This window comes from Geospiza fortis, unplaced genomic scaffold (assembly GCF_000277835.1).
Source record: "Geospiza fortis unplaced genomic scaffold, GeoFor_1.0 scaffold12, whole genome shotgun sequence".
NCBI lineage: Eukaryota > Metazoa > Chordata > Aves > Passeriformes > Thraupidae > Geospiza > Geospiza fortis.
The window spans coordinates 6,046,119-6,068,266 of NW_005054323.1; the positions used below are offsets into that span (position 1 = coordinate 6,046,119).

Genomic DNA, 22,148 nt, shown 5'->3' on the forward strand with positions numbered 1-22,148 from the left:
CCTCATCTGCAAAACAACCAGCAGCAGCAGCAGCAGCAAAAGCAAGACTCCTGCGCCGCCGACTACAAGAGGGTTAAAAGTGTAGATTGGATTTCACCCCGGGAAATCTAGCACACGGAGTGAACTTGAATCTTTGGCTATTTAAGGAGGACTGGGGTTTGTTGTGAAGTTGTGGTGATCCAGAGCAGAGCCCCGTCCTGATTGATTTCATCTTCCTTGAGTCTCAGATGACTGTAAAATGAATAGATGAAATTATTCCTTTTTGAGGCTTTTCTTAGGGGCTCTCCGGGCAGCGTGTTCTCAAAGCGAAGTCATGATGTATTCTCCAATCTGTCTCACTCAGGTATAGACGCTTTTATTTAATTTATTTGTTAAATTGTTTATTTTCACGTGTTTGTTGGGATTTTTTTTTAATTGTGTATGTGGGTTATTAATGAGTCATTGCTAGTAGTTGTAACGGGTTAAAGCACAGTCGTAACTGTTTGTCAGATCCAAACTCCTCTCTCAGGAGGGAATATTAAAGAATAAACTGTACCACGCCATTGTTTTGGGGAGATCCATTCAAAGTGTCACCCGTAGACAAATACTGTTAATTGTTGGTGCATAAGAAGTCAAAGGTTAACAAACTGGAAATGAGCATAATTATGCTAAAAACCTGTGTTTGAGAAGTATTGATTTGATCGGAATCAAACGATTTGCACTCTTTTCAGCTCGCCTGTTTACACACAGCCTAATGAAAGGGTTTGAAAGGAAAAGTGGTTTTTTTGACAAGACACGACCACTGGCCGGTGCGAAGTAATCCCGTCTTATGCTTAATTAATAATATGCAGGCTGCCAACAATGAGGGAGATGTGAGCGGGGATGACCAAGCTGTGCAGTGTTTTCTGGTTCGGTTATACAAGGGCACGCCGTTTTCCCCCTCCCCGCTAAAGTGTGGTGCCGGCGGGGGAGCGTGCCCTCTCCCCAGCGCGGGGAAGCCGCGGCAAAGCGCAGATTTTGAAACCTGAGGGGTTTCGGAAGCATTTTTGGGAAGTTCCCCGGGTGCCCCTGGAGCGTCCTCGGCCGCTGTACGGTATCGGCGAGCGAGCGCCGGGGCACCGGAGCCTTTTTCGGACGGCAAACCCTGTCTGCAAAGCCCGGGGATAGTTTTCAGCTTTCGTGAAAGTCTGTCTTAGGAGGATGTGATGTAAACTGATTAAGCGATAACTGCTTGCTTCTGCATTGGTGCAACAAATAGCTAAAGAAGCAGAAAATGTGTGAAAGTAATGTCTGCTGCTACGGAGAGGCCAACGATACACTTACAGTTGCACAGTGAATAAATAAGTATGATTTAAGTTATTCTGCAGTTACAAACCATTGTAATTCGAAAGGACTAAAGTATTCATAAATTGTGATTGAAGATGGAAACAATGATAAGGCTTATTCAGTGATTGGACACAGTCCTGCAGTTTTTTGGCTGACACATTTTTTATTGTTTATATTTTGTTTGGCATCTAAGTGTGATTGACTTAGATATGGATATTTTCAGTAAGTAAATGTGAGCTGCAGAGGAAGAAAGCTGGAAAAAGGTGTTATTGAGATATTTCTTCTTCAAAAGAGAAACAGGAAGCATTTTGTGTAACAGAGACTCACTTGCTTGCAGGTACACACTTAGAAATAACTACTTAGCGTGGAATCTGTGGTTAGCAAAATTATTTCTGTGTAGGCTGTCCACCATGTGGGATTATTGATGGGCAATAAGACCTCTGCATCAGAATATAAACCTGACAGTACAAGTTAATAAAGCAGTTTTTGCATTTGAGACACAGGTTTTCACAAACACCTCTTTTACGTTGATAATTCACGATCTTGTTTCCTTCTCTAATGACTTTTTTAAAATTATATTTTCTTTTTGGACCCATTGATGTAATATATTTCCTCATTCTTTACAAATTTGTATTAAAATACTGCACTCAGGTGTATAAAAAATGCTACATTGTACTTCTACTACCATTAATCCAAGAAAGCAGTTCCTGGCTTTTGTGCATTGGTACTTTCTCCATAATATTTTACAACCATGGTCTACCACGCGCCATGCAGGGACAGTTCACATTTGGTAATACATACATGTAACAACGTAACAAATTGATTTTACTTTGGAGTCTTTTTCTACTTCCTTGGAATGATAAGAGAAGTTTATAAATTTTTCTTTTTCTCTATATAAATTAAAAATTAAAATGACATCAGTAATGAAAACTTAAACCTTGTATTCTTTATTTGTTTAAGGCAAAAGATTGACTCATTTCACTTGGAGTAGCAACTGCATTAAAGCATTACTGCCACAATTGTTCTCTCTATTGCGTTCTCTGTCTCTAGGACTCTTGCAATGCACATCGACTGTGGTAGTATAGGTTCAGAAGAAAATATTTTGGTAGAAGTAAACACAGAACACCTGTTTAGATGGAACTACTTATGAAAGTGGTAGTTCAGTTTGTGCTGAGACAGCACTGAAGCACGTTTTAATAACAAGTCTAAAATCCAAAGTACAGCTTTAAGACAAACCTTGTCGATTGCAGTGTTACCCATCACACTTACAATAAAAGTTTGGTGGGTGAAAATCACTCCAAGGTAGAAGAAAACTTACCAAATGCAATTTAATTTTGCGGGCTCCCTTCCTCTATTTCCCACATACCTCTTTCTCTGTGTTTTGGAATGCCTAGAAACTGGATTTATCTGTCTTGCTGAGGCATGAACAGGATGTAGTTTACTGCGTGCCATTTAGTGCTTGCTCTCTTGTGATATTTTTGCTGTGGTTTTTTATATTACAGTAGTCCAAAATCTCAGAATATGTAGTATTTTCTTTTGCACCTATACGTTTCACTAGGCATGAGAAAACTGTGCTGGGAAGATGAGTAGATGAAGATTTCTGTATAAAATTTCCATACTTCTGCCTGGTGTATTTACTGCACAGTCCTCAATTTGAGCTTACATGGGCTGATGCAAAGTTTAAAAGTGAAAGATAGGAGAAGAGAACTGCATATCCTCTTTATCTTTTCAATAAAGAAAACTTGGCCTACCTATTGTCATTAGATGACTGCTATTTTTTCCTTTCTTTGCAAGGAACATGGATGTTGTATAGTAACTTCTATTTAATTTAAATTGCCAGTGCACAATGGTTCATTAGCTATTTGATATCACATTTGAAAATCTTACCTTTATAAATCACTTCATTGCAAAAGCAACTGTGGCACATGAGCAAGCGCCACATAAAAACAAAAAAAATAATTCACTATTGTCTATATGAATATTAAGGAGGAAAAATAAAATTCTGTTGATATCTTTTTAGGAAATTTGGTGGAGAATGTGTGTGATTAATTGCAAATGTCCATTTAGGATCATTTTTATGGGCACTTCCCCATGTCAAATAGTAGTTTCATTTGAAAGTATTCCAGGTGCACAATGAATAGCTCAAAAAATCTGATAAAATTGCTTTCAAATGTTCTTTGCCATGTTTCTTCTCAACGCTTTGCACCTATATGTATATCTTTAGGACTTAACAATACTGTGAAAGAAAAACCTGAATACAGTTTTTAAAAGGTTGGAGTTTCTGGTGTGCATGTTTTTGTGGTGTTTTTTCTCCCTATTTTTGGAAAGGAAACATTCAGCTACTACAGACTGGAATTTAATCAGTGAAATTCTCTATAAAATTTTCATAGATATAAAGTGCTATAGGTTATTATTGTTAATACTATATGCATTACCTCAAGGCATAGTCAATCTGAAATAATTTAATAATTTATGATGCTCTTCTTCAAAATTAAAACTAGATGTGCAATATTCTACTAATGTAGAATATGTCCATGTTTATTTTATTGCCATTTTAAGTTATAAATGCCAAAATCTGTTTAGATGTAGGAGAAATCATTGTATTGAGGTAAAAATTAATTTCTCCCAAGGCTCTTCAGCCACCTGCCTTCACCCCACCTTTAGCCCCAGCTGTAAGAATTTTCAAAATCTGTAGTAAATCTGTTTTATTCAGCCTAAAATGAATTGTGAGGACTTAACACAGTACGGTCATTATGCTTCTACTAATTAAAAAAAAAATTCAATACTTCAATTAAGATGACTTCTGTAGGAGAAAAAATAAACTTTCTTTAGTAGTTATAATTGTAAGGGAAAAAAGCATGGCATCAGAAAACATATGAAGATAGGGAAGTCTTATCATGGGCTGTGGTTGCTCAGAGCAGTACTGCCTTCCCACACAAAGAACAGATTGTGGTTTAACTCTTTCCACGGCCTAGTTTTATGTGCCAGTATAGTAACAGAATTGTTCAAATCTCTGCTGGAAACTACTAATCAGTTTAATTGTCGCCTTTGTAGGTCTTTGACAAGAATCATACTGTAATGAAATTGTTTATGTCCTGAAGTATCTTCCTATATTGCCTCTTTTCTTTTTTTTCCTTTTTCCCCCCCCTTTGCTTAATTTTTTTTTCTATGAAGACAACATGATCATAGGTAAACTGCTTGTAACTTTTCTGTTGTTTTCTACTTGATTTGAGGATGGTTAGAGAGGTAACTAGATCTAGTGGGTTTTGCAACATTCAGGAAATTTTGAAGTTTGTTTGAAATTCAAAGATTTAAATATGGAATTCTTTGCCTGAAGCTTCTGCAATGGCAGTCTGCACTCTATAATTGAGACCATGAGTTATACTTTCATCATTTTTACCTAATGGAGTTAATCAGCCTATTGATTAAACATAATTCATTCCTTGTCTAGCAGCGTAACTAAAATAGTAGTTTGTTAATTGTATTCTCGAATATAATTGCATAAAAAAGGTTCAGTTTTAGTTTGATTGCACTGTGCCACTAAGTATGATGAGCAATCTGCGTGGTATTTAAAACTAAATATCCCTACACACAGGAAGAAGGATACCTCCCCTAAGGTCTCCCTTTCAACCCAAAATATAGTCATGTTTGATAAGCAGATTGCAGTGTTTTAAACAGCAGACATGTTAATGGAAAATAAGTTTTTGGGGAAGGTCTATTTAGATATTAACATGGATGTGTAGGATGGTACTTTAAGCAGACAAATGAAATTAATTTAATTGCTATAGGATGTGCCTGTAGACAACAACTAAGCATTACCTCCTTAATGCAATCCATATTGCTGCTAGGCAGAAGATAAGAACTTGCAGGTGAAGTCAGACAACAGAAAGGGATATTTTGAAACTGTAAATAAATGGCATGGATTTCACAAAAGCAGCATTGGACCAGCGGTGGACTCATAATGTCTCTTTGCCACAGCATGTAGAAACACAAAGAATGCAAAGTTTGTGCCAAGTTGCCATTTTTCATTGTACACCTCAGATTGATTTTTAAGGGGTTTAGAATAATTGCCACACTCATGTGATCAGTTAGCAAATTAACTGACTCTGTGGGGCTTCAAAATTCACAGTGGAACTGCTGGAAGGACATAAATGTAATTTTTGTTTTCACCTTCATAAAGTCTTAATTTTACAGATCTTGGGGGTGGTGGGAGGGAAGCGAGAAGAGCTGAAAGTACAGAAGTTTCTGTTCAGGGTTTGTATATGACATGTGTCTTTTGCCTGCTTTTCCTTACTGTATACTGGTTTCTCTAGTTACCACCACTGGAATGGTACTGTTTCAGTGCTGGAATGTTGGACGTTTGATAAGAAAATGGATCAAGTTTAATGGCGCATGCTCTTTATGCCACCAGCAGTCTCTTGCTGAGAGCATGCTCCAAAAGCGGGAACTGTGTGGCATTACACTGAGCATGTATATGCTTTGTGTTTCTGTGCCACAGAGAAGAGAAATGAACTGTGGCATTTGCCTCAGCCTTCTGAACATTTCTGCTCAGATTTTTTAAAACCGTGCAGTGTCCTCTTTGTGCAATGGTACTTTTCTTGATGTTAGCTGTTCAAATATTTAAATGTTAGGAACAAAACATCTTGGTAGCATCTCTTAAATTATGTTGTCTCTGCAGAGTTGTGGGATGAAGCGAGGGGAGGAGTACAAATAAAATTTTCACATAGTTCTTTCAAAGAATGAAATATGAAATTTGTGTAAATTTTACGTGTTTATTCTCTTCATCTCGTATTTCACTTAAAGATTTTCAGAAATGTTTCTTGATGGTGCTTTGGTTATGAGAACTTGCTGACTTTGAGTTTTCTTGTTATCTTCTTCTTATTTTCCTTCACTTCTTTCCACAGGATGAATTTCACCCGTTCATTGAGGCACTTCTTCCACATGTCCGTGCAATTGCCTATACTTGGTTCAATCTTCAGGCTCGAAAACGCAAGTACTTTAAGAAACATGAAAAACGAATGTCAAAGGATGAGGAAAGAGCAGTCAAGGATGAGCTACTTAGTGAAAAGCCTGAAATTAAACAGAAGTGGGCATCCAGGCTCCTGGCCAAGCTGCGCAAAGATATTCGCCAAGAGTTCCGGGAGGATTTTGTGCTCACAGTTACTGGGAAGAAGCACCCATGCTGTGTATTGTCCAATCCTGACCAGAAGGGCAAGATTAGGAGAATCGATTGCCTGCGACAGGCTGACAAAGTCTGGCGTCTGGATCTAGTCATGGTGATCCTGTTCAAAGGCATCCCCTTGGAAAGTACGGATGGAGAACGTCTCATGAAATCCCCACATTGCACAAATCCAGCACTTTGCGTCCAGCCACATCACATAACAGTATCAGTCAAGGAGCTTGATTTGTTTTTGGCATACTACGTGCAGGAGCAAGGTAGGAAGCAGACTGTCATGTTTCTATGTTAGTATGTCAGACTCTGACTCCAAGTAGCCCTGTTTCCCCTGTGGGCTGGCTTCCAGTGAAACATTGTTCTGTGGCCCATAGATGTATTGTGGCTACATATCCATTTGTAAATCAGCATATATACATATATACTTAAACACATACATATTTCTGCAGACCGGTGTGACACGCATATTTGACATGCGTGCCTCTTTCACGAGCGAGAGAGACACGTACCAAGGCAGTACTTTCATTCCACTGAAGTTGCCTTTTATTTTTTGTGAAAAAGTGGCAATACATAGTTGTGACTTCAGAAAACATTATTGGTTTCAAATTCTGTTTTTAAAGAAAAACAAAACAAAACCCCTCACCCCAGTACGATTAAGAACAGATGCAGGTATATGCGATTGCACAGTCACAATAAATACTACAAATACTTATTATTGTCTTTGTTGTTATAATTAACAAGAAGTAATCCTTAAACTGATCACGTTGAAGAGCAATTGTAGACTTTCTCATACCTATAAAACAAAGCTTGAAAATACTTTATCACAGCTGTATTTCATGTAAATGCCAAATAGAATCAGAATTGCAGCACACAATATGTAATGTTTTATTCATATTTTACATCAGTAGCTCATCTTATCTATTTGAGCTTTAAAGCAAAGATCCAGGTCATAATATTTTGAGAAATTTTTATGAGTATATTTTCATAATCACACTCATATACTTTTATTTGGCAGGTAATTGAAACGTGGAAAATTGCAGGAGCTCTATGGAAAAGCTTCTTAAACTTAGTATTACAGAATGAAAATAAAAACAGGGCTTCTGATAATCACGTGTCGGGGAAAACCTACTAGCCATATTTCATATATTGGATATTCAATAACAATACCCATAGGCAGGTTCCCTAAAATTGTAAATGGCTGTAAGTAGATAAAGGTGTTGTTTTTTTTTTTTTTTTCTTTCTTTTTTTTCTTTTTATTTTCTCTGATATTTAGTCTTCTGAAAGACTTTTTCTCTGTTAGGGTCATTTTGGTTCTTTCTGATAATGATACTGTCTTCTAAGTGTCTTTGTAATACTGGCTGATCAGCAGTAATAATGCATTTCTTTTTTAGCCATAGATCTCAACTAGGGAAAGTTCGACCATCTGCAGATGGTGGGCCATTTCACAACTTGGCCTGGTAGTAGGTAGAAATGGCCTGCGGAAGGGCAGATGGCAGGCTGTTATCTGATGCTTGGTAAATAACTATGGGATTTAACTGGAAAACAAATTGAATTGATTTTCTTGGTAACAAAAATGTAAAATTGCATGGCTTCATTTGGTGTATACTTCTTTTTTAAGAGGAGAGCTGCACAATGAAATATTTTAAGTAATTCTCTTTTAGCATTTCTTCATGCAAGTGAAGAACTGTTTTTATGAATGTATATATTATTTGTTGTGAAAAAAATATTCGCTTCTCCCATCACCCCTGGTATTTTTTTGGGGTTTTTTGTCTCTCCACAGCAGTAGACACGTTTAGGTATTTTACAGTGACTTTTAAGTAGCTGCGGAGTCTGGTAAATCTGACCTCAAATAATATAGGAAGAAAGATTTCTTTGACAACATTAAGCAAAATAGCTTAATTACAAGTAATTTTTACCTTTAAATTCTTTTTGTAGAAAAAAAATCAAATTATATTATGAATGCATATAGTGTAAGTGATAACTTACTGATTAATTCTATGGATTTACCTGTCTCTAAAAGTCAAAACTACAAAGGGAGGCAAAACAGTTTAAGTACCTCTTGAGCCAAAGAAACTGGGGTCAGAGTACTCTTAACACACTGTTGACTTATAAGTTATTGAAAGGCAGTAACTTGAAGTGGGAGAAGAAGGAATTGCAGGGCATAGCTGCTTTTGTTGATTTAAATGTATTGAGAATATAAGTTTATTTAAAACACTTTTGTCTAAATGGAAATGAGGAAGTTAAGCATGTTGTAATATTATAACTTTCAAAGTTACACAATACTACTTTGAGAATATACTGAAAATGAAGATGGCTAATTTCTATTTCCAAGTCACTCATAGAAGACCCTTTTGTTTATTGCTAACTGCATGTCTTTTGTATTTTGCTGCTTTACTTTAAGTCTTCCATTAACATGTGTTGGCTTTCTTCTTGAAAAAGTTATATTAAGTAGTCTATGTAATTTTTTTCCATTTTATCAAACTTTTATTTTCTATATTCATTGAAATCAGGTTAATTGTGGCACTTTTTAGGGTATTTGATTAAGAGTGCCAGGCTCTGTGAAAGATATGCATGAAGTCAACCAAAAATGTTGCATTATACATATGGCGTTTTGCTTTTTATTTATCTTTCAGAACATATAAATGCCTAATAGCACCATGTAAAAGCTAAGTGGAAACATAAAAAAATTAAATCGCTGATCAAAATATGAAGAGGGAATTAGCACACAAAATGAAAAAAGGGGCCAAGTAGTTTGCTTTTTTTGTTGCTTTAAAATAGAAGATTAGGGAAAAAAAGAGGAGGAAGGATAGTTCGAGTGCCAGTGATGGTTGCCAGTGGCACCAGGATTGGCATCAGACCTTCTTTGTTTAGCCTAGGATGTCTGTGATTTGTTGGTTGGCATCCGCATTGCAGTGCAGAGTAATGTTACAATATATTGACAATTTCCAGATCTAGAAGTGTCAATAATGTTTTCAGTTCTTAACAAAAAGATCTTCTACTTCCATGTCTGCCTTGAAAGAAGAAATAAGGACTGATCTATGAAGTTCTATCATTGATGAACTTCATCAGATGCTACTTTTCGCTCATCTAAAATTCAGCATCTTTTTTCCCCTCTATTAATTTTATGCTATCCTCTTAAATAAAAGAAAAAAAGAAAAAAAGTAGATTGACATAGGTTTCAATGCTGCTCCTTTGACTGAAAAGGAGGAAGAAAATAGGAAGTATACATTGTGATCAATGTTTAACATGAAAATAAGTATTAATCACAACGGGCTTCTATGGGCTTGTTGTGTGTATCAGGGGGGTGCGTGTGTCCCACACAGATCGTTTATAAAACCCAAACTTGAAAATGGTGTGAACATTGTTTCTATTGACAGAATTGCCCTTTTTTTCTTTTTCCTGTGAGCATCAGAGAGTGTCTATCATTTGGTATGAAATGCATTTCAGTCCATAAAATCATTTGATGGTATTTAATTCAGCACAGCGCTTATGCTGTGTTCCCGTTGCTACAAGAACCGCCATTTTGTTTGTCGAGTGCCAGGAGAGGGGAAAAAAAGGCAGACAATGTGCTTGATGCCAATAATGGTTGCCAGTGGCACCGAGGTTGGCATCAGACCCTCTTTGTCTAGTTGCTGAATGCCTTTGATTCGTTGGTTGGCATCCGCATTGCAGTGGGCACATTGGAAAGTTTTTGACAATCAGTGAATGAAAGCTGCAGTACTTGTTTGCTGCAACAGAACCAAGATAATATAAATCTCTCCTTCAGATGGATGTTTTACTTACTCTTACAGTGACTAATTAAAAAAAAAAAACTAGAAATTGCCTTATTTTTTCCAAAAACTTAAAATATCTATAGCAATGTGCCTTGTCTGCAGAATCCTGAATTCTCTCATCATCTCCACTACTTTTTTTTTGCAGCATGAATAAAATGCAAACTTGATGTTAGGTAATTCAGCATATACTGAATGAAGCATAGTACACCTTGGGAGTTAGAGAGTTTAAAGAACTGAAGCAGTGCTACATGTAAATGTTAAGATTTTTAAGTGTTTTTAGTGCATGTCTCTCTCAGAGTACATTTCTCTGATCAGTCATGTTACTGCTTACACTCCCTTTTGTCCTTCTGTAAGGTTGATATAACTGGGGGAGCCCAGGTTCCCAGTTGTTAATAAAGTCTGGAGTCAAAGGAGGAGAGGCTCTTTTAAAATATCTAGGGAGTGGGGAAGAAAATAGATGCAGATGTCCTTAGTCCCGTAGTGTTCAGGCACTGTTCGTTTTTCAACTTCTTACACCATCAAGATGCTACCACAGCTCCAGCTGTGCGAGTTTGTTATCAGGAAATTGGCAAAAAGAATAAATAATTTCTCTTGGAAGTTTCCTAGATAGTTAACATTAATATTGCTTTCTGGTTAACTGCTATTATCTCGTTAATTAATAAGAAGGATTAGGAGCTCTACCCAAAGGACTGCGCAGAAGAAAGCCTGGCCTATGTGAGTCCCTGAGTTGCTAGACTGTGTCCTGTCTCTTGAGGATTGGAGGGGGGGTACTGGACCAGGGAAAAAAAGGAAAAAAGCAAGAGAAAGATTAGAGAGCAGCGAGGGCATTGACCGGCCAAGGGGAGAATTTTGTGCGCAGGGCTCTCGTGCTGAGCTGGCCCTGTGCTGGGGATGTTGGCAGTGCCCTGCTGTGCTGCAGGTGCCATGCCCCACTGGGGGGGCATGGGCGGGGCCACGGGCGCACCCCGGTGTGGTGCCCATGCTCCTGAAGAGAGCACTTGCAGATAACCTCAGCTGGGTGCAGGGTGCCGCCGCCGCATCGAGCTGAAACACTTCTGCCCTGAGCTTAATGCCAGCAAACTGGCAATCCCCAGCCAAGTGGGGATATCGCTTTCCCAATTCAGACAGTCCTGGCAACACGTGTGTCTTGTCTTACTTGGAAAACATGCCCTCTTCCAGAAGGAATTGTAATTCTTTTTTTAGCGAGATATGTCTGAATTGCAGGAGTGGGTGGGTTTATCAATGGCTTAATTTTTTTTAAAGCTTTTTGAATTTTGTCAATTTATGTCTATAGGGAGCTCAAATTTTGAAAGAGGTTTGCATAGTAGTTTTACATTGCATTTGAGTTTTCATTCTGTAAGTTGAGTAAACTTATTGTGTAGTCATTCTGTTAATATTATAAAATGATAATAAAATTGTTTTGGTTAGTTTGCTGTGACTACATGAATTTTCCACTTAAAATCACACTCAAAATAATGTTTTAAGCAGTTCCTGGTTAAGTCATATTATGGTCATATGCCTAAATACCACGCCACCCAGACAGATTTTGGATGAGGGTTCGCATTTTTTGTGTGCACTGATGTTCCCACATACAATTAATAAAAAGGCAATGGGCTTAGATGAATCAAACATTTGCTGATTGCTTCTACTTCATTTAATGTTAATGATTTGCCTTCTTCTGTATACTTTACCTGGGAACACACAGTAGAACATTTTACCTGTTTTGCAGAAGGTTATATCAAAGTGCAAGGTGATTTGTTGGGAGTTTACACGGCAAATGATGAGTTACAGCAGGAACAGCAGGAAATAGAGCTTATTACTGCCTGTACCTACAGGCTTCCATATGCTCCAGGACCTTGTTTCTTGCACAGTGAGATGGCATGCCATCCCCTGCTCTAAATCTCAATTTTGAATCAGAAAGCCAGTACAGAACCAGAAGTATGAGTTTATATATTGTCTGCTCTAGTAAGAGAAGAGCTTTTAGTAGTTTAAAAATCTCATAGGGAATAATCAACCTTTCTAAACCTGAATCGCTCTGGACAATTCCAGTCTGTTGAGGTGTGAAGAGAACGCAATTTAAAAAAAACTTTTTTGTGTCAACTGAAAAAGACACTGTTATTATTAGTTTCTAGTTTTCTAATGTAGAATTTTGGATAACTATTTCGTTGTTGATTGTCTCTATTGCATTGAAAATTGTAGGCAAGAAAGACATTTGCCATTAGGAAATGGAGGTTAATCCAGTCTATATATGGATGTAATAATATTTCTGAATTGATTATTATGGCTACTTTATTTATGAAGATATAGGATTCTGAAATATTTTGAAAGGCCACTTAGCAATTTTCATTTTTTCAGAACATTGATGTGTGAACTAGCATTCAGATAATAGGTCTGCAGAATTCAAAATGTTTAATTTTTACCTTTTAATTTAAAAAAGCTTTCTTTAGAGTATGAATGCGGGTCATGAAAAAGAAAAGGAAATTTTCCACTATTTAGCACTATTTAGTATTCCTGTTAACAGGAATTAAATATATGTGCATTTCAGGAAGGAACATTTACCTAATTCTGATTTTTCTTACCTGATACACTAATTTTCACACGGTTAATAACATAAATTGTGTTTAAGATAAAAGAAACTTAAGTTTAAATAAATTCTGTTCAGCTGCTTGGAAACATAGAGGTCATTGTTAATTTATGAATGACATTTAGTTCAAAACAAGAAGTGATAAAGTAAAGAGTGGAAAATTAATCAGAAAATTCTTGCTTTGTGGTTGTTTCAGACAGAATACTGTGAACAAAAAGGATTATTCTAAACTATATACAAGAGGACTAATTAATAAAGGAAATACCTCAATTTAAAGCAGGATTTTATGTTTTAAATTTCTTAAATGTTCATCCATATTTGAATTCACTGTAACTGTGAAAACTTCATTAAAATAATTGCATGCTAAATGCCACTGCAGGTTGGATTTTAGAGTTCATTGCATGAAGTTGCTGTCAAGTCCACTTCTTTATCTGGCTTTCTTTTTTTTTCCCTGTGTTTCCTCCTTCTCCTCTTCCCTGCTGCTAGTGTAGTAGCATAGTCATGTCAAGGACAGGTGGCCCTCTGAAATGGTGGTCCACAATACCAAACACTATAACTCAAGAGGCTTCCTGAAGTGTTACTTTCCAGTCTCAACAGCAAGGTGAAATGTTTCTTTGATGTAATTGCTGGGACTAGGATGGTTTTCAGATCAAGTTAAATGGCTATGTTAACTGAATAGGGTTACTCCTTCCACTGTGGGGTGAAGAAGGCTCCTTATTAGGAGCTGCTTTACAGATACTAAGTGAATGTGAAAAGGGAAGGAAGTCTCTGATACTATTCAGTTTGTTTGACAGATGTCAAACAAGATGTCATTAATTATAGGGAGGTTTCATGATTTTACTCTGTATCTCTTTTTAATTTTTGTAATTTTAAACTCTGGTGGAATTTTTAGAAGTTTTTGCTAAAACCATGGCTCAGGGAATTGAAACCTGGATTAGAAGAGGTTTGAAGATAAAGTCTCAGAAGCTAGTAAAAGGGAAGTAAATCTCAGATTATTAGGTCTATCTTAGAGAAAGCAGAGTTCATTTTGGCATGTCTATTATAGGGTCTTGTAGCAGTGAGCTGTGTGTGAACCTGGAAGCATTCTTCTAGCACAGTTGTTTATATTTCCCCCCCACCATCTTTTTACTGACAAAAAGTTTACTTGTGCTCTGCCCACCAGTTCTTCTCTGAGGGGGATTCTTTCCTTTTCTGAGGTATATTGTGCTTTTTAAATTTTAAATAAATATATTTCTTTAGCTGCTTCTTGGGAATATCAACATTGTAATGTGACTTTTATCCTAGTCCACCTGCCCCCCACCCCCAGTCCCATCCCAGCCCTGCCCCTAAAAAGAGTGGTGGGAGATGGGCACTTCAGATGGGCACTTGGTGTTTGGGGGGCATTTTCAGAAATGGCTGATAGTCTAAAGTTTGTTTATCAATCATAGTGTTTCGAATGTTTTTAGATTACCTGAGGACCAGAGCTTTTGCCTTCATGCCTTATGACTCTTGTGTGTTATGTTCCACTTTATATGAGACCCCTCTTCAAGTCAGAAAGGTCACTTAAAATTATGGGGTCCTTGGAGTAATTTTAACCTTAATTTGTTCCTAACTGCCTGTGGTGTTTGGAATTTTTAAATGACATGTATGTTTGTTTGTTTTTACTCCAAGAAATACTATTGAAATAAGGAGAAGTTCCTGTGGTGTGGAATGGTGTGAAAGCTTAGCTGAATCCCCTTCAATCATTGCACTCTTTTTTCTCAGCGAAACCTTGCACTTTTTTATTAAGTAATTGCACATCTTCAGAGTAGAAGGGACATGTCAAGTTTTCCAGTGTCCTTCCATAAAGGCACCTGCACTAAAGACATCTCAGTGGCTTTAAGCGGGCTTTTTATTTCCCCTCTGAATAAAATACACATGGAAATTGATCAAAACTGTTCCCATTTTCTTCCTTAGAAAATGAACAGGAAAGCCAAATGCAAAAATGAACAGGTAGTGAACTCTGAGGAACTTGGTTGTTGAGAAAGTAGGGAAAAAATTCTGTGATTGTTTGTTGGAGACAAATGGTGTACACAGGTAAGTATATTCTACATTGTTTGGAATTATTTAACAATTGATAATTTTAAGTATCTATGTTTTGAACATATTGTTTACGTATTTGACTTCGTGATCTCCAAGCAATATTAACCTGAGTTACTACACATTTTTTCATAAAGGATCAATTTAAACAACTGAAAGATGGTTATCTATTTATCTTAAATCTAGCATTGTATTTTAATTTCCAGTCAATTTCCTTGCCATATCCCTCATAAGCAGTCTTCTGAGGTGTCATAAGATTTGCATATTTTTCTTTAAAATAGAAACAAAACAATGTGCATGCTTTAGAATTCAGTAATTACAAACTCTATGGCTTTAGAAATTGAATGAAATTAAAACAGTATATATTTTTGCTTGTGAATTGCATTGGGCTAAAATGCCAAACCATTTTCAGCCTTTTTTGTGAAGTGGCTAACAGGGAAATGTTTAGAAGATTATTACAGATGTGCATTGTGTCTGAGAGACAGAAAATATACTTACTGCAACATCAGCTTTCCATTGCCTGAGTAATGCCATTGAAAATGATGCCAGATTTTTGAAGGGATAACTCCACTCCAGTGTCCTTGATTTAAAAGTGTGAAAATTTCTCCTAATCAAGACAGCTTACTCTGACATCTGCAAGTTTCTAGATGGATTACCTTAAATTTGTTATGCCATGTTAAAAGATGTGTTTTACGAGGCTGGCCTCATCTCCTGGCCTTAGTGTCAAGAACCTGGCTATGTGATGCAACACATCTTGTTAGGTTTAATTGACCAAAGCTGATTTGTTAAAACAATTCATTTGTGCTGTAACTCATGCCCATGCCAAGTTGCTACCTGAATCTCTTGACCTTGGTTTGTCTGGGTCATGAAATGGCTGTGATCTGCTTGACCTCTCCATTGTTCAGTGGCCATGCCACTTCCTCCACTTCTTTGTGGTGGTTGCTGACAAGAAGACCTCGGCTCTGAATTTACACCCCAGTGGGTTTTCAGTGTCCCTCCAGAGCATCTGTATCCTCCTTTGGAAGTCCTTTGGTGATGTCACCACCTATTGTTTGCTGGCAGCGAGGGGGACAAATTGACAGCCCTTGGTAGCAGAAGAGGTAATGAGGGAATTTCTGGGAGCTGAAGGAAACCCCATCCCCTCTCAGACTGCTGTGCATTCCTGTTATGTTGGGGTGCACGGGGTCACTATTTTCAAGGGGAAACACCATCTGTCTTAGTCAATCCCATTTCACTGTGAGCTTTGTTTGAGTGGGACGTGCTGGGAAGAATGTTCTGCTTTGAAAATATTTTGTGATGAAAATCTAATGAGTATGCACAATTTTTAGGACACAAGAGTGATCAAAATAGATTTTTGGCATAAAATGGAGGAGTGTTTCCTGTCAATGTCATAAGTGGCTATTGATTTCTTTAATACCAAAACATTGATTTCTAAAGACCTAGATTGTATTTAAAAGTAGTCATGGGTTCTAAAGCAGAGGACTTTAAACACTACGCTTGATGCAGTATCTAATCTTAGTAAAAGGGAGAAAGAACAATCTTTATATGACTTCTGTGAAAAAAAAAAAAGTGGAATACATTATTTCTAGTGGAAGCTACCCATCCTTAAGAATTATTCTTGGTGGAGGGCAGTCATTGGCTGCTTACCCTGACAGGCTGCCTACTGTCAGTATCTCAGATGCTAATGTCAGCTTCTTGATATAGACTTTCTGTTTCCCATAATTACCAACGATTTGACTGCTGGGACAGTTTATTTTGTAGAAATGGGTATTACATCTAATTATGTGCCGCATTGTGACACTGCTTTAGGAAGTAGAGCCTTTCAAAATCAGTGGCTGGATCTGTCAAAAATCTGTGGCTAGGTTAAGAAAGCTTATAGACTAGTACTGATACCATTATAAAGCAAGTAAATTTGTATTCCTGTGGTCATCAGATAATTGGTATGCTCTTTTTTTAACTCCTTAGCCTTAGACTTTGCTCATATGTGTGGATTTATTCAATCGAGTTGACATAGTTTAAATGCCATATTCTTTCACAGCACTGTGCACTGACTTTCACAGCACATGAGCAGGTTTGTATTTCTGCAGTACACCTGATTTCTTTGTAAACTTATTCTTTTTTGCTTCTTGAAAAGGAAATCAGATGGTATGTTTACATACAGCATTCCTGTGCACTTGTATACGATGAAACATTTTCTTTCTGTGTGAAACTCTGCAAGCTAGGTGTGATTTCTAATTGCAGTTACATAGTTCCTCTGAAGGAAGAGAGTGGGAATGCTGGTGTAAGAGGAACTTGAATGCTATGGCTGTGATGACAATGTAAAGTATGACTCAATGTTTAGTTGCAAGGACTAAAAAATCCTTGTCCCTGGTCCCCAGCCCCACCGTTGTCTCACCAGGTGACTGCAGGCAAGTTAATTAATTATCTCTGTGTCTCTGGACCCGGGGAGAGAGAACACCTCTTGCTTCAGTGTTGGCCCAGCAAGGATTGTGATAAAAACTGAGATAAGTACTGACTAAAAGGTCCCTGTATTCCACTGCAAGCAAAACCCATGTGCTGGTGCCCAGCCCCCAAGAGGACTCTGTGTCGTAAAGAAATGTTGTACCCAGTTTTCTCATGCCCAGACAGAAGGAACTTGTCCCAGCAGGGAGGGCCGGCACAGAGCATTCCTTGCCTGTGAGCCCTGCGGTGGTACTGCTCTGTAGGAGAGGTGTTGAGCGAAACCCTGCAGCGGGCCTGGCCCCTCACAGGGGAGCGGGGCGCTGGGAGCAGTGCTCTTCCAGTCATCCCTGCTTCCGTCAGGGCAGGGCTGGCCCTTGGGATGGGACCTGGCACAGACAGCCCTCTGAGTTTCCCTGCCCTGTGACAGTAAAGCAAAAATATACTCCAGACAGAAAGATAAAAGAAACACTCATTATGGGACAATTGTGTGGATATTCATCAACATTCAACCACAAAGGAGGCATCTGCGGTGCCTGCAGGGGTAGCCTATGAGCTCAGTCTGCTTTCATGTCCTCTCTACTCTCATCGCAGGTTTTCAGTCAAGTGGGCCACTTGAATACTAAAGTTCCTGCACTGTGGTCCCATGCTCAGGATGGATGGTGAGGAATTTGGTGAGGTGTGAGATGAAACCCAAGCTAATGTAACAGTGTACCTATTATCTGGAACATGCTGGCCATCCTGTTTCATCTCCCAGACTTAGAGAAGTCTGATTTGTGAGGCAGCTGATGGGCAGAACAATGGTCTGTAGGGGCTTAGTCCAGGATTGAGTCTCAGAGGGCCGAGCCTTCCCTGGAGCCCCAAGTGATTGTGGTGAAATGCTCCTAAATAATTAGTAGCCTGTGTTGTTTGGACCCAGAATGCCATCTACTTTTACTCCTTCAGTCACTGCTTTCCTCATTCCTTCCTTTATGATGGTATTTTAGGTTTGGTGAGGAGCTAGCCATACCAACACCTATAAAATTACTGTGTCTGCTTCTCAGAGTGGGAAGTGGTAATAATTTTCAAAAATGAGGTGTGTCCATGCATTTTTCCAGCTGATACTGAAGCAGTGCAGTTTACAGCAAAACAAGGGTTAACATCAAAACTTATTCTATTGTTTAACTTCCAGTTAAAGAATAACCAGCTTGTGCAGAAAAGAGAATTGAAAAATTGATTGGCCCTTTGGATTCAGACATAGAATTTAAGGGATATTAGGTTGTGATTTTGCCATATACGCATTCATAGGTGAGTTTATGGCTGGGAGTTCAGTGACTTGTAGGGGCTTATGTTGTAGGAGCCATAGCCTTAGGTGGTTTTATTAAACCCAAGGGAATTTGTTTTAAAGTTATGTATAATTACATTAACTGGCTCAATTGCTGCCTTTTTTTTTTTTAGTTAAGAAAACATATCAAATTGTTACTTAGAACTTAAAATTGTTTTTTGCACTTTATAGTGAGGAGTTCTGGTGTATTTTAAAACATATGCTGATCTTGCTTTATCATGCACAAATGCAGTGTGTGTATGTAGATCTTCCTGGCTGTTCATACATTTTTTCACAATATTGTGGATATAACTTGAATATTCTGGGACAAGAATTATAGTTGTCCTGTAGTGATTTCTGTTCTATTTACAACCTCCAAATAAAGGAAAAGCTGCTTATAGTAAAATGAGGATCACTGGTCTTTCAGTAATTAAATAGACTTGTTATACTGCATTAATCCTTTTTGGAACATTTGGAATGGCTTCTTAGCACTCCCAAACACAGCATTAGGGCCAGCAATTAATCTGTTGTTTGTCCTTCAATATTTGTGTGACATAAAGAATGGGCATTCAAAGATGTAATTCAGGTTCAGGATGAGGATCGTCATAGAGTCAAATACTTATATTGATCATTCAGGAGTGTGAACCAAGTCCTAGAATGAAGTTGCAATTGTTGGAAGGACTCGCACACTACTAATTGCATCCAACTGAAAGAACTAACAATGTTTTTCAATGCTGTCTAGTTTTGGTTGCTCTGTGTACATGAGGAAAAAAGTCTGAATTATTTGGAGGTAGCCAGAAACTTTCTAATTTTCTGATTAGCCTTCCTTATAGGTAGGTCAAGAAGTAAAGCCACAACATTTCATCAGTTATGAATATGCCCAAGAAAAAAATTCAGGATCTTTCTAATGATGAGGACAGCGTTTTTTTAATGAGGGACAGGTTTAGGGAGCATCTTCTAAGATGACATCCCTAAACCTGGTCTAGCAGAGAAGTGGTTCAGGGGATCACTTGATATTCTTTCTAATTTCAAGGTTTAGTGGTGCTAATACAGTAGTAAAATTTCTTCCTTTTCTGAGCTTTGACTTCTCAAACAATGAGCAACTAAAATCACACAAACTTTCTCTCAGATTTTTGCAGTCTTTAAATTGATTTTCTGGACAAAATCTGCTTAGTCGCCGATCAGAAGGCCACACTAATTCACTTTGTGTTGTGTTAGAGTCCTGTGCTATTCTTCTGCATTGTTCAGCTGTAATTGACCTGAAGCACGGTATAGAGCTTAAGCTTCTGAGACTAGGTTAAATCAGCAGACGAGTCTTATGTTCCTCTGGTATATAGTCTTAGAACATATTATCCTATTCCAGTAAGATAAAAGTGTTTTAAATATAGTCCAGCCAGTCTGACCTTGTCAGAATTCAAGTCATATTATTGGTAACTTGGGCTTGCTGACGCGTTTCACAGTGGGACGAGCATTAACACAGAACTCCCTATTCCATCTGGTGAGGAACCTACAGAGAGTGCTCTACATAGATTTTTTTCTTAAATTCCATGGTACAGTAGAATGAGATTCTGTCTTCTCTGTGCTTATGACACTTCTCTTGCCATTGATAGGCACCCTTGTCAGAGACCAAAAAGTGCAATTGAGACACTATGAAGTGCTAGTAGTAGTGGATAATGCCCTGGAAACAGGTGTCAAAATGAACGGAACAGAATTAAGTGATTAAGGTACACATGTTATGAAAGTTCCAAAAAGACTACAGTTTTTAAATTTGATTCTGACAAAGTTTGCCTATGCGTTATAACAACATAGTGATAACCAGAAACATCGTGGTGAGGTCTGAGGAAGCTCATGTGGGTCCTGAAAGCAGCAAAATTGCATTCATCTGTCATCTTCATGTGCTTTCATGTAAGCTGCTCCTTTGGGTTCCCTACAGGATGATGTCAATCTACTCCAGAAAAATTTGCCCATTGGAGTAACTACAGATTAATTTGAACTTGTCTCTGTTATATGTGTGCTTTATTTTCCAATAATAATAATAATAATATATGCATATGACTGTGTCTGTCATAAGGTGTTTGATATGTAGTTTCCAGTCTGAGTGCATGCTGTTTGGTACACATCCTCGTCATTATGCATTTTATTGACAAAGGTGCCTTCGGTTTTTGTTGATGATTTCTCTGTCTCTGGTAACACATGACCTCTTTGAAAGTGGCACATGGAATCCTAGAGTCACTTAAGTTGGAAAAGACTTCTAAAATCATCAAATCCAACTAGGAAACTAGTGATGCCAAGTTCACCACTAGTCCCTGAGTGGTACATCTACTCCTCTTTTCACTGCCTCCAGGGATAGCAGGTCAACTGCTTCCCTAGGCAGCCTGTTCCAATGCTTGACACCTATTTTGGTAATCAATTTATACCCTAATAATCAATTTAAACCTCCCCTGGTGGTACTTGAGGTCATTTCCTCTTGGCCTGTGTCCTGTTACTTGGGAGAAGAGGCTGACAACCACTGGCTACAATCTCCTTTCAGATCGTTACAGAGAGAGCACCAAAGTCTCCTCTCAGAAGGAGACTTTCCTTTTTACTTCCAGGCTAAAGAATGCTAACCCTCTCAACTGCTCCTCATGGAAGTTTTTGTCTAGACCTTTTGCAGTCTTTTTTGCCCTTTTCTTGGATTTGCTTCAGCACCTCAAAGTATTTGCCACAGTAGCCCAAAACTGAACACAGGATTCAAGGTGAGGCCCCATCAGTGCCATGCTGACATATTTCTCATTGTCTGAGGGGCAGACAGCCGAGTGGCAAAGTAACTGTTTCTCTGGACATCATCGGTGATGAATAAATATGCCAGCATTTCCTATCTTCACAGAGTGTTTTCACAGACAGTTCACATTCATCAGCTTTTTTGGATTCTGTCAGTATTTGGGTGCTAGGTGGCTCTGAGCTGTTTGTGCCTCCTTGCCAATGAAAACTGCAGCAGTAACCCAACTCCTGCCACAACTTGTGTGGATGTTGGGAATGGGTGAGGTGAGGGAAGAGAGAGGGTGTGGCGCTAGGGAGGAGTGGTCAGGGGCTGCATGAGGACAAACCCAGAGTGTGTGTGAGTAGCGGGCGCTGGAAGATGCCATCTCTGTTGGCAACAGTACCAGTTTTGCAACCCCTGAACTAGACAGGTCTGTTGGTTTCTGAATAGTAATCTCTCTTCTTCTGTCTCCTTAGTAACCCAAAGTTACTGTATACAGAATGTTTGTAGCTCTGGGTTTTGATGCTGGAAGAAGAAAATATACATATGGAATGTCATGTTCTATTTAGGAGCAATGAGAAAAACAAAGAAAGGAAAAGAATCTCTGACTTATCTTCCTCCCCTTCCTTACAGTTGTAAATTTGAGGGACATTCTTCTTGTATTTTGTAGGTTAATATGGATCTCATCTGATCTCTTTGAATCTTATTTGGTTGTTTTTCAGTAATTCAAAGTCCTAATGCTGAATTCATGTTGCAAGGTCTGTGTTCAGATT

At 38.2% G+C, this 22,148-nt stretch overlaps 1 protein-coding gene across 4 annotated transcripts in view; it reads left to right on the forward strand.

The window, feature by feature from the left end:
• Positions 1-6: 6 nt before the first annotated feature.
• The window catches only part of NFIB (nuclear factor I B), a 167,922-nt gene continuing 145,780 nt past the window's right edge, over positions 7-22,148 (forward strand). For all 4 annotated transcript variants that reach the window (XM_031056869.1, XM_014306952.2, XM_014306953.2 and 1 more), the window contains exons 1-2: positions 7-343; positions 6,210-6,741. In XM_031056869.1, coding sequence (XP_030912729.1) covers positions 314-343; positions 6,210-6,741 — 562 coding nt within the window. In that variant the 5' untranslated portion in view covers positions 7-313. The remainder of the gene's footprint in view (positions 344-6,209; positions 6,742-22,148) is intronic.